This window comes from Antedon mediterranea, chromosome 1 (genome assembly GCF_964355755.1).
Source record: "Antedon mediterranea chromosome 1, ecAntMedi1.1, whole genome shotgun sequence".
NCBI classification, from domain to species: Eukaryota; Metazoa; Echinodermata; class Crinoidea; order Comatulida; family Antedonidae; genus Antedon; species Antedon mediterranea.
The window spans coordinates 13048198-13060587 of NC_092670.1; the positions used below are offsets into that span (position 1 = coordinate 13048198).

The 12390-nt window shown below is 32.4% G+C and overlaps 1 protein-coding gene across 1 annotated transcript; it reads right to left on the minus strand.

Annotated features, from left to right (window-relative positions):
- Positions 1-808: 808 nt before the first annotated feature.
- Positions 809-11600, minus strand: LOC140057211 (uncharacterized). The gene is made up of 7 exons (XM_072102776.1): positions 10088-11600; positions 4651-4921; positions 3714-4346; positions 3413-3502; positions 2668-3109; positions 1443-2574; positions 809-821 (listed from the first exon to the last, which is right to left on the minus strand). The coding sequence occupies exons 1-6, from the start codon at positions 10117-10119 to the stop codon at positions 2300-2302; spliced, it is 1743 nt and encodes a 580-aa protein (XP_071958877.1). The 5' UTR covers positions 10120-11600; the 3' UTR covers positions 809-821; positions 1443-2299.
- Between the last annotated feature and the right edge of the window lie 790 nt (positions 11601-12390).

Below are 12390 nucleotides of genomic sequence, written 5' to 3' on the forward strand. Positions count from 1 at the left end.
CATGTTTTAAAAATGTAATAAATATATGAAGTAAGTTTTTGTATAATTTAGACTAAATAAATGTCATAAACAGTATTCTTTAAAAATTACATTACATTTCACGCTTCTTTGGTTTCGACAGTTGTCATTGGTTATTGTTATTATTCAAATGACAATGATCACTATTATTATTATTTATCACATTTGAATACAATAAATTACTGTTTTTGGCTTTTGGCATAAATGGCAATATTGAGAGGTTCATTAATTATTGTACGGTTCAAAAATTGTTTTCTTGGGTTTTTCAAGTTTACTTTTACATTCTCGATCACACTTTCTGGCTGTGACATATACACAATATTAGGCCTAATACATACAATATTTTAAGCAAATGTTTGAAATAGTAATTTTCCATAGATCGTTCGTACGTTAAATTATTTACAAGTCCATGCCATGCACATTGCACAATATTAGACGCTAAAATATGGAATAACGTGATCATCAATAGAGTGGTCAGTAATAGACATATCAATAATTGGAAGGTCAATAAACGGATTGGTAAATTTTGGAGGGCTCAATAATTGGAGTATAATCATTAAATGGAGATAATATTACTTAGTAAACTGTCGATAGTTTAAATAAGGATTTAACATAATAATCAGTACTGTACACTAAATACATAAAGTAATCTGCAACAAATGTAAATACATGAAAAAGAACGCAGAGGAAGGTAAATATTAGTTGATCTAAAATCCTAATCCAAACGATCTCAATGATAAACAAGGCCATATAGATGGCTGCAGTCGCATGCTCATTAGTGTTTAACGAACCGACAGACCAACCTACCAACTGACCGAAATTACTGAACATGTTTAAAAATGTTGAAATGTTTAAAAACATCTATATTTTTTTAATTTACACGTGCGTAGCCTGTCACTTTTGACGTGCTCGTATAACGTAATTTCGAGTTGAAAAGTAAGTCAAGAAAACAGAAATCGGGCAAAAAGATTGCGCAATAACATTTAACGCGCAGTGCGTGCGCAAAAATCTGCGCACTCATGGCAATTTTGTAAAAGCTTAAATTGCCTGAAACGTACTCTTATTTCATCGAAAATAAATTTTGAAAATTTTAAGCGCGCGTACGCATACGTTGCATGCGCTACGCACGTAATTGTATTGCCATATGATGATTTATGCCCTGAAATTTATGAGTACCAAATTTTATTTAATTGTGATTCATGGTTGTGAAGATATGATTACAAACGTGATTTCGGTAAATCGTGCGTAGACCGCCTAATTTTTTATTGCGCACCGTGAAAACATAACCACATCGATTCCTGACCATAAGGAATATACTGTGAAAAATTTACTTAGCTAGATTAAACTGATATCAAGATAAGGTCAGAAAGCGATAAAACGCATAGTGATACCGGACCGACAGACCAACCGACAGACCGACCGACCGACAGACCGACCGACATAGTGAACTATAGAGTCGCGTCCACGCGACTAAAAAAAACCACACACAACAATGCATAATTAAGTTTAAGCTAAGTTTGGCTCTAACTAATGATTTCTGTTCAAATCATTTCTGTTTTAAAACTCAATTTGATATTGTTTTTCTTGAATTGTAAAACTTTCGGCGTGTATTCAAGAGAAACAAAACATAAGTAGAATGTCTTTACAATTAGTTACAACTTGGTTAAGGGTTTGTTTATGGTCTATGATATTACGAGATATACATTATTGTGAATTTGTTGTATGTACATTAACCAAATATTCTTAAAATACTGGATAAACAGGCACGAATGTGCGATACACGGGGTACAGCAAAAGAAGCTGTAATGACGTTATAAGACGGGATGTGACGTCACATATACATCAATAACCTCGGTACCAAATACGGTTATATGGTACCATCTTCGAGACGTCATATGGCTGCATCCGGTTTGAAATTTAAAAAAATCCGGCTCTATAGCTTTGAGAACATGTCCCTGTAGTATATTCATGCCAAATCCCAGCTCAATACTACAACGAATAAGGGATCGGAGGAGTAGTACTTTATAAATCTCACTTTCTACTCAATAGTGTCGGATGGAGGAGAAGATGAGAGAGTCCTAGACTCGGGTACCCCGAGTAATAAAAACAAATACAGTAGTACCGAGAAACGGGTGATGTTGACAATGCTTAAAACAGTGTATACCATTTTGTGAACCCTTCGAATGGAAATATTACCCTTGGAACTCTTCCAAAACAAATTCCCACATTCTTTCAAAATGTGTGTAGGCCTACGTTTTGTTAAGCCTATAGTTTGCTATTATCACTTTGGTGAAAACCCCATATATGATGGATTTTTGTTTTGTACATTTGAGTTCTCTTTCATTTTAACATTTTGATAAGTAGGTTCAGCTCGATCTGGATCGTGTAGTTCTTCTTCACCGTCACTTGACGCCCCAACCTCAAAAGGAATTAACTCTTGTGGTCCACAGCTGACATCCCCCACATCCGCAACTCCTTGTGAAAATATACCGCCGGTTGCACTCAGAGGTTGAATATCTGGTGTCAGAGGAAGCGACCGTCGTGACTTGTCATAGCCTAAATAAAAGACAATTAGAATCATTCAACAATGCGCAAAACAGTTATTCTTATAGTAGAAGCAGAATATTAAAAAAAAACATTTTTTTTTACCCAAAATGTCTGTAATTTTGTCAACTTGATCTGCTGCATCGGCCATTCTACACCTTCGGAGATGGGGTAAAAGCTCTTTAAAATCGTTGTCGTTCATATTAAGATATCTGATGATAGCCAGCTCTAGAGAAATATAGTTCTTTTCTTCTTGGTCGAAACATTGATACAGGAACTCTTCAAATTCTGGTGTCAGGCCCTTTTTGATGACAGGACAGATTATGTCCATGTTTTCCTTGCTTAAGTTAGTTTGTGGTTTTTTAAAATGGTTTTCCCTGTTCTCAGTAAGATTTATTTTGGTTGTGTGTACATTTCCGGTAACTTCTACATGATGTATATCGGATGCGTTTAAAGCATCCGATATAGGGATGCTGAATGTAACTGAAGATAATTTGCTATCAAAAACACTTGCAAGGTAGTTATGTTCTTCTTTATATAATGACACCTGTAAAACATCATAGAAAAAAAAAGATTTATTTATTATTTACAATTCTACAAAATGCACTTATTCACGGATCATAGTAAATGTTGTGCAAGCAGTACAAATTGCTTTATCAAGTATGGACATTAATGTACAATGATACAACATTATTAATACAATGATCTCTATTCTATATTATTGAATTTTTTTCGGGATTTTTTTTATAAAATAATATTACACATTTCAGTAACGCTCATCTTATTTGGCCTAATTTACTCAGTACCAATTTTCCTCCTCAATGGTACATTTACGTTTTCTTATACATACCTCGTGACCTTCAAAAATGATATTAATTTTTGAATCCTCACTGCAATAGCAGTGCTTCTCTGAATTCAATGAGTTGATTGGATCTTCATTCTATAGTTAGAGATATCAATCACACTGGTTATATAATAATAGTTCAATTAAAAAAAGTAGTACTGTACACAGTTCCAATCAATTTAGATCATCTTGTCAGGTCAAGCCTGTCTAGTGTCGGAAATGAATATTCAGAAGAAATAGTTGTAGTAGAATATTTTGTTTATAAATGGCATTGAAGAATAGAAATTTAAATGCAAATGCTACTTACATCAACTTTCCTAAATTTAACTTGAATCTCTTCTTTTCCATGGACAGATGATGATTTACATGCGCTTATCTCAAAAAGTCTCATCCGTTCAAGTTCTGAACCATCTTCGTTTGCTTGGTCTACTGCTGCATTGAACTTTGTGAAGTGGTTCACTATTATACAAATCTTGTTATTCTTAATGTATGCCATGCAATCAAGCTTGTACATCTTAGTCCAGTCGCCATCTCCTTGTTTACAGGATACAAGGGATCTTGGTTTTTGTAGACATTTTTCAGGTATGTTACCGAACAGCTCGATACGAAGTGTCACGTACATGTCGAATGTAAGACCTGGTGGACCGCACATTACTTCTGGACATAGCGGAATCTTTCCATCGGTTTTCATATATCCTAAGTTATATATGAAAATATACGTCTGATTTGGCAACGCGCCTTCTGGAATTGTCAATAAGATCATGCCTAATGTAAGCGTTGCACCTTCCTTGTCAACAGTCGCAACTAACATTCGTTTATCTTCAGATAGTATGTATTTCAAACCTGGATTATCCTTTAAATATCTCTTTAAACCAGTGTACATACTCTTAATTTCAGGTTCCTTTATGGTGTTGTCTGGAACGTGTCCGGATTCTTCCTGCTGCGAATAAAAAAACACAAAAATCAATGTTTACTATTCATTATTGTACATAATTGAATATTGTCGATCAGATCAACTTTTTGTTTGTAGGCCTATTCACAAATTTAAAAATAACAGTATTAATAATAATAGTTTATTGTTATATAGTGCTGAAATATATTATATATAATGTTAAATAATGTTGCATAAGGTTTATATTAATTTGGTTTATTTGTTTTGGTTTAGTGCAATCTTTTGGTAAATGATACATTTTTTACAATCTGAAAAAAAACCTTTAAAATTGTAAACTTGTATTTCCATGTACCTTAATGGTTCCTGGTTGTTCGTATGTGTGAACATCGTCCTCACCATTCGACTCTTCTTCTCTGTCTTTCTGAATGGTGCAATATGCACTTAGGCGATTTTCTTCAGACGAATTCGTCGTCGTGACATTGGTCATTTTTTTCTTTTGTTGTTGATGATCATTGTCATATTTTGGTTGGTGATCGTTGTCATGATCCATTGGTACATTTTTGGAATTCCCGATATTCAGCATGACATTTTCCCTGTTGTAGAAAACTACCTCTTCTCCTTGTCTAAGAGCAATTAGCAAAACAACAAGTTAAAATTTGGGAATTAGCGTCATATAATCAAACGAATTTGTGGCTTAATTTGACGTAAAGAATGTAATGAATGCCCAAACTCCTATTGCCTAATACTACTAAAACTACAAATTGTATTATTATGTACTAAATAAACAAAAATACAATACAAAACACCTATAGCATATTACTTACTAATCTTGACCTTTCTTTCTTTCTTTATAATTTTGGCCTTCGGCCCATATTACATAATAACATGAATCAATATTTAGGCGGTCGTTTCTTAAACGAAAGCATTTTCTAAAACATTAAAATACAATTATTTCTCTTGATTTGGACATTCCTGAAGTTAAAACTTTTTTCAATGTATATAGCAAACAATCTTAATTCTTTTTTATTTCTAAATACATAATTCAAATAGGCCATAAGATTATTTGTTTTCTGTTTAAATATAATATTTCTTCTGGAAGGCACTCAAACTCAATGTAATGGTCTGTGCCGGTTTGACTATAGGTCGCAGATCGATTCAAATCCTATATTTAATTCAGTAAGAGCTTGAATACGCATCTATTGAAAGTTTGTTGTTAGTTAAGAAAACAGTCCGTGTGACGTGTATTTTTGTGTGACTTGAATAATATTCGTGTGACAAGAGAGTACCTACAACATATAAATTGAATCGCTTTACGTAATACGAAGGACACTCAAGGCCACGTGACACGCGTAATACACGCAAGGACGAATTACAGATCGAGATAAAAAGTCTCGCGCGTGACACGCATATAACATTTGACATCTAACATTAAAACGAGTAGGTCTACCGTCTGTTATGGTAAATGATGAAATTCATTATCATTAACTCTCTGGTTTAGTCATTTTTAAATAAGTTGTTATACTGTACTAATGTTGGTGTTAGATTGTTTATTAGCGCCCTCTACAATTTATCTATTTAAAATGTTACAGCGCCCTCTAAATGATTTCATAACGCCTCCAAATATATAATTTTCTAACGTCTGAAAACCATATACGAAGTTATATTGAATTATAATATGGCTGAATTAAAACAGTCAGAGCTCTGTGTCTGATGCATAAATTACTGTAGGCCTATCTACAAACAAAAACTCTACTTAATGCCGTTAGTAATTAAGTAACATTATCACGTTAAATCAGAAATGATAGACTCTAAACAATTATATTTTAATCTCACCAACCTAACTTGGTTCACGGTGGGCACAACCTTTGAAGACGATAACGATTTTCCCCGATATTGACGTTGAAAATGTAATGTATTATAGAGAAAGATTGTCCGTAAATGTTTCCCGACTGTAGGCTACTGACTATCATAAAATAACATCTTAACTGCACAAAGTAAGGTTTTTAAATGTCACAGTGGCACTCAACTGTGAAACAATTGTACCGATAGTATTGAGTCATGCTATAATAAAAAGGGGGAATTTTATTCTATGCACCTTACAGAAGAATGTATTAAATTGTTGCCCACGTCTATACATAATATGCAGTTTATTGTTATAGGCCTACTAAATAAATAATGTAATCGCAGTTAGCTAAACTTCTTAATAAGGTCAGTGTCCTTAATTACTCAAAAGTCAAGCAGGTCGAGGCATAGTTCCTTAATTAAATTTTCGCGAGCCGAACCTATCTATATCTCCCTTTCCATCCCTGTTTAAAAGTTTGAACATCCGGGTTATTCGTTATTTCTCATCTCGCCCTCATTTCAAAGAATTCTGTCCGACACTGGGATTCGCGTATTCACGTGTGTGTGCTAAAGGCACCATGTGATTAGATTTCTTATTACCAAATATTCTTATGATACTGGGCAAATATATTCTCGTATGTGGAAGTACAGCCCTGGAATTCGGGTAGGACATTGTGGATGCATGGACAAGCCAATTGAATGTTTCTATGCCATTTGAAACTTAAAGTGATAAATTATGTATCCACCAGACAGTTTTAAAGTAACATTTTACAACTACTTGCTTTCACCGAAACAGCAATCAGAAAAGTTGATCGTTACTTTATAGACTAATGCAGTTTCATGAAGCAGGAAGAACATTATCGTCAATATACAGTAGATCTGTCTAGTAAGCCTTTGATATAATAGTTTATATAAATCCTAAAATAAGGCATACACACTCCACATTGACACGTTTTGGTATTCCCCATTATTATTCCGTTTATTATAACTAATTTTTAGCCTTGGGTAAATAAACATGTATACTTTTCGTTACGTATAGTAGTGAGGAATTTCTAAAAAGCTAGAATGAAAACAATAAACAACAATAGACTGCTTTGCGGTACTGTATTGTTAAAAAGTCCGTGAACTTTCTTTTACGGAATACTAATGCCAGTTCCCTTGTTAAGCAGGGACCCAGGTACCTGTAGGTACCTTGCCCGTACATCCAGGAAGTATACGGTAGGCCTACTGTTAAATAGTAATGGTATTTGTTTTTTAGTTGACATTTTACAGTACCGGACCCAAATGTAGTTTCACTTTAAAAATACATAATAAAGAATAATTTCACTCTACAAAACATATAACTATTCTTTACTGTGCAATTTTTTAGTTCAATTAAAATTCCATGACTAAATTTTTAGATGCTTCTCTGATTAGACTTGCTCTATGTCGATGTGTGTTTGTAAAGGATTATACCTATGAAACTTAAACCAATTTTTACGTAGAATTGTCGTCTAAAACCAGACTATTTTTTAGTCTTTATAATTGTTTATGAATTACACGCGTGCTACGTGTGTCACACGTGGATGAATAGGGAAAATTCATTTATTTATTATTTATTTACGCTGGGTGACCTCTTCAGTCAAAGACTTCTCTCGCCCATAGGGCCCAGTTATGATTAATGGGTGCGAGTGATTTGTGTACTAGTACAACGGTGTAAACCCCTACTCATCTCGAAAGAGAGATAAAGTGAACATGATCTAGATATGTACACTGGACCTACAATGTATAGTCCTTATCCGAGAAGACTTGTTCTACCACCAGAACCATGGAGTGAATGAGCTTCTAACCCTTGCCTATGTTTTGGCTACGTAATTACGGTTCCACTGTCTTAACCTGATCGGTACCTATACGATAAAGAAATAAATCAATTCTTCTTCATGCTTACTTAAATTAACAAATGGAACACAGACGATAAAGAAATAATATAAACACGGTGCATACATTATCCTTTGCTCAATAGTAACACTAAACAAACAAACTAACAAATAAATAAATAAATTAACAAACAATATTTATGACCTATTTGCTCATACTCGGGTAAGTATTAACACAACATTGTGGTAAAGGGTTTTATTCATTACCAATTATGAAATTATGAATGAATATAAATACCTGTATAAGTACCTGGGTAGGCCTACATGCATAAATAATAATTGCGCAATAATAAAATCGATTATTCTATAAATATACCCTAAGGTAACCAGTGACATCAGATTTCTATATTTAAAATTAAGGTATTATCCAATATACAGAAAGGAAATAACAATTTTTATTTCCTGTTAATTTTCTATTTTTGTGAATTTCAAGGTTTAAGATTATTTTCATTTTTTAAAGAAACTACTGTGGTACAACTTAAAAAGTATATTAGTATATAACATGTTTAGAAATTAACAATTTATTTCTAAATATCCTAAAATATTTTTCCTACATATAGCTGACATTTTTTGTGCCAAACTTGTTGTAGGTAATTGAATAAATATTTTCTTTTTTTTTAACTGAACCTCACCTGTGGTGTAGTATCGATTCAAAAATAAAGGTTCAACATATTAACAAATAAACTATTTGTATTATTTCGTTGTATTATTTAACTAAACTTAAACATTTAGAAACTATATTAGTCATTATCATGTAGGTAATAGTGGGTGGTGCATTTACAATGATTAACAGATTGCTAGTACTCCAGCAAACTTCGAATTTTTCAAGAAAAGTTTATAGTGCTAGTGTATAGATGACAAGTTGATACACTCCGGAAAACTGCAGTAACGCTCTTTAATGTAGGCTTCAAATATGCCAACTGACAACCTTTTGCAACTGCTGAAAACTTGTTTGCAGACTAAGTTAAGTTTATGCACCTTGCCTAGTCTATACTAGCAAACATTAGTTTGTAAAAAAATCGACAGTGTAGGCTAGTCTGGCTAGTTTGAGGTTTTTGAACTAGTCAACGAATCAAGCAGTATTTGTGATGGACAAAATTACAGCGCAGAAAAACTAGTGTAAAGGTATGAGGTATATATATTATATAAACTTGGAGTTTTAAAACAATGATTGGTAGTCTATACACCGTACTGCTACTCCGAGAAAAATAGAGGACAGTTGAGGAATCAAGTTGCTGTTAATTTGTCATAATATTGTTTTGTAATATTACACATTATTATGGCTGTGATTAGAATTTATTAACATTAAAATACATTCCTTTTGCAAAAACGTCGCTGTTAGGCCTTTAGACCTGTTCTCGATATTATTTTTTCAATTTAATAAAAAGTTAAACCAGTGAAGTATACAAAATTACTCCACTTCTAAAGAGTTATGTAGAGCATTTTGTGTATATGCTTTTTCTTGTGAACAAGAATGCCAACTTTTAAGAAGGATAGTGAATAAAATTACTTATGGTTATCCTTGGCAATCTTCAAAAAGTACCAAAAAGGTTTGTTTCAAAATAATAAATAAGTTGCATTATGTAAAATTGTTCTACTTATTGTATCATTATTGATTTATAATTATCTTTCTGAAAAAAATAGAAGCAAAATAGACCATTTCAGTTTTATCTTGAATTGACAAAGGTTTAAGAAAAACTGAGATGAAAAATACGTTATGCAAAGCTCTATTTTATTTTTGTGAACATTCAAATGTGTATTATGTACGTGAGCAATCCACCTTGGTGGAACCCAACATGTATATGGAGAAGCAAATACAAGTTATTGGATACGGATACATTTAAGTTACAAAACATAAACTAATAATTGTAATTCCTAGTATTCTAATTGCATACGTATCTTGAATTATTATTTAATTAATATAATTTTTATCAATAGTATTTGTTGGCGTCTGTGATTGCCGTAATTGCTTTTGAGAATAATTGAAAACAATTCGACATTTTTTCTCCTATTTAAATGGAAGTTATTTACCTGTTCGAATAATTTGTCTTCTCTTTTAGCATTTCTTCGTTGGCGTTGGCATTGATTTTACACCACAATTTACATGCTCTCCTGTGTATGGCATTGCATAATCAATATATTACACCAGTGTAGCACAGGAACTGACTATCTGCACATCAATACCGCGTATAATATAGTGCTCGTGCTCCGCATACTACTTTTTTTGGCAATCCCCATAATGTTTAAAAAAATAACTATTATAGTTTTAAAAGTTATATATTATCATTCGTCAGCTTACACTGTGTTTCATCTACCATTTACAATATACTTTATTTGTATTAGGACAATGTGTGGGTTGTGTCCATTATAAGTCATGCGCAGGTCCCTTTAAAAGGATTTAATAGTTTTAAATGACAATATGATGTTCCCTTTATCTATTCGTTTTATCTATTGATGATACCTTTCTCTAATACCAGTGACATTTTCCTCCAGTAGTTCCTTGTGTATTGCGAATTTTTAAAAATATACATTTAACAAAATCGCGGAAGTTACAGGCGATTTTTTTATAATGGGTTTTTTTTGTTATCGTGAATGACTAAGAAAATAAAAGTTACTTTATCGCAAAATTTAGTTAGCCTTATTGTTACGAATAATACCATAATGAGTGAATTTTACTTCCTTAATTCTAAATAAGAAATTGGGTAATAACCAAAAACATAAAATAAAATTAAAAATTACCACACAGAATAACTTATTGGAAATACCAACTTTTTAAAACCAAGCTATTTAAAGATGTATTGTCCCTTTGACTAATTCCAAAAAAATAAAAAATAATAGATTTCGAAAAAAGGTGGGTCATTTTGAAGTATCATAATAGTTATTAACTATCACCAAACATTTTTCGGGAAAAAAAAAATTTAACTGAAATACAGACGTTTTTTTGTTAAAAAAATAACTTTGACTTCCAGTCAAAGTTTTCAATCAAAACATATCCCATAATGAAACGCGCTTGTTTGGCTACTCTGTATGCATAATCATAAAACCTCCTCATGATCTGTGTGAAAATACCTTCTTAACCATGACGAGTTGTAAACAATCCTAATTTAGCATGCATAATGTGTACTCATGGTTTGAAATCTTTGTTTACTTTCGCTCGTGACGATTTTCCAGACGAAATGTAATCAAACTAATTTACCTGTTAATTACGTAAACTTGTTGTTTTTGGCTCAAATTTTCGACTTAAAGTGAATAACTTTAATATTTCTTTGATATGGCCACTTTAAATTTAGAATATTTTGACCTTCATTTTTTTGTGTTTCAAGGGACAATACATCTTTAATTCAATTCAATTCAATCATTAACCCTGAAGACGTGGCCCGTATCCCATACGGTGTAATTTACTGTTCCAGGACGCGAGGCCTGTATATTTACAGGTAGACTTTTTGGGGTCACTGAAACTTTATGAGCATTTGACCTTTGACCTAGTTAAACAAAATGCAATTTTTCGGAAGACCAAACAATTTCACATAACAATAAAACCAACAATTGCAGAAAGTTACAGTCATAAAAATGTATTTTGCGTTTTTTCTAAACCTATTAAAAATACCATATTTATCCTCGGTCACCTGGGGTTAAAACCTCGCGTCTTCAATAAACTAATAATAATTATAGGAACCCTGACTGTATCAGAAGAGTAAAATAGCAATGTAAAAGTATAGCAAACTACATGGAGAATGCTAGCTCTTCTGATACAGTCAGGGTTCCTATATAATATTAGTTTATTGAAGACGCGAGGTTTATATCCCAGGTGACTGAGGATAAATAAGGTATTTTAATAGGTTTAGAAAAAACGCAAAATACATTTTTATGACTGTAACTTTCTGCAATTGTTGGTTTTATTGTTATGTGAAATTGTTTGGTCTTCCGAAAAATTGCATTTTGTGTTTATGATAGGGCGTATTATGATATAATTGCCTTTATATTAGTTTAAAAAAGAAAATAATAATAATAAAATACTCAACTTCAGTTCGGATACGTTTTTGAACTTTTGATTTAAAATTAATTATATTAACTAACAATACTAAAACTATTACTATTATTATTAAAATAATATTGTAATTATTAGTGTGGCAGATTGGTAGATTTTTTTGCCATTGCTATTACGCAATAATATCGAATACTGTTCTTAGATTCGGTACTCTAATGTAACGTCATTCTATTATTGGAAGTGTTTGTGTGACGACACAATAAATAAATTAAGCACTGAGAATCCGAGCTTTTCTATTCAGAGGGCGCTCTATTTACATAAGGTCCAAAATTGATGAGATACGATG

Bases quoted from the DNA above. Each gene is read 5' to 3' on its own strand.
- LOC140057211 (XM_072102776.1), bottom strand. From the start codon at position 10,119: ATGCTAAAAGAGAAGACAAATTATTCGAACAG. The intron at 4,347-4,650 runs GTACATGGAAAT...TTTTATTCGCAG, and splicing joins AACAACCAGGAACCATTAAG to CAGGAAGAATCCGGACACGT. The intron at 3,110-3,412 runs GTATGTATAAGA...GATGTTTTACAG, and splicing joins TCATTTTTGAAGGTCACGAG to GTGTCATTATATAAAGAAGA.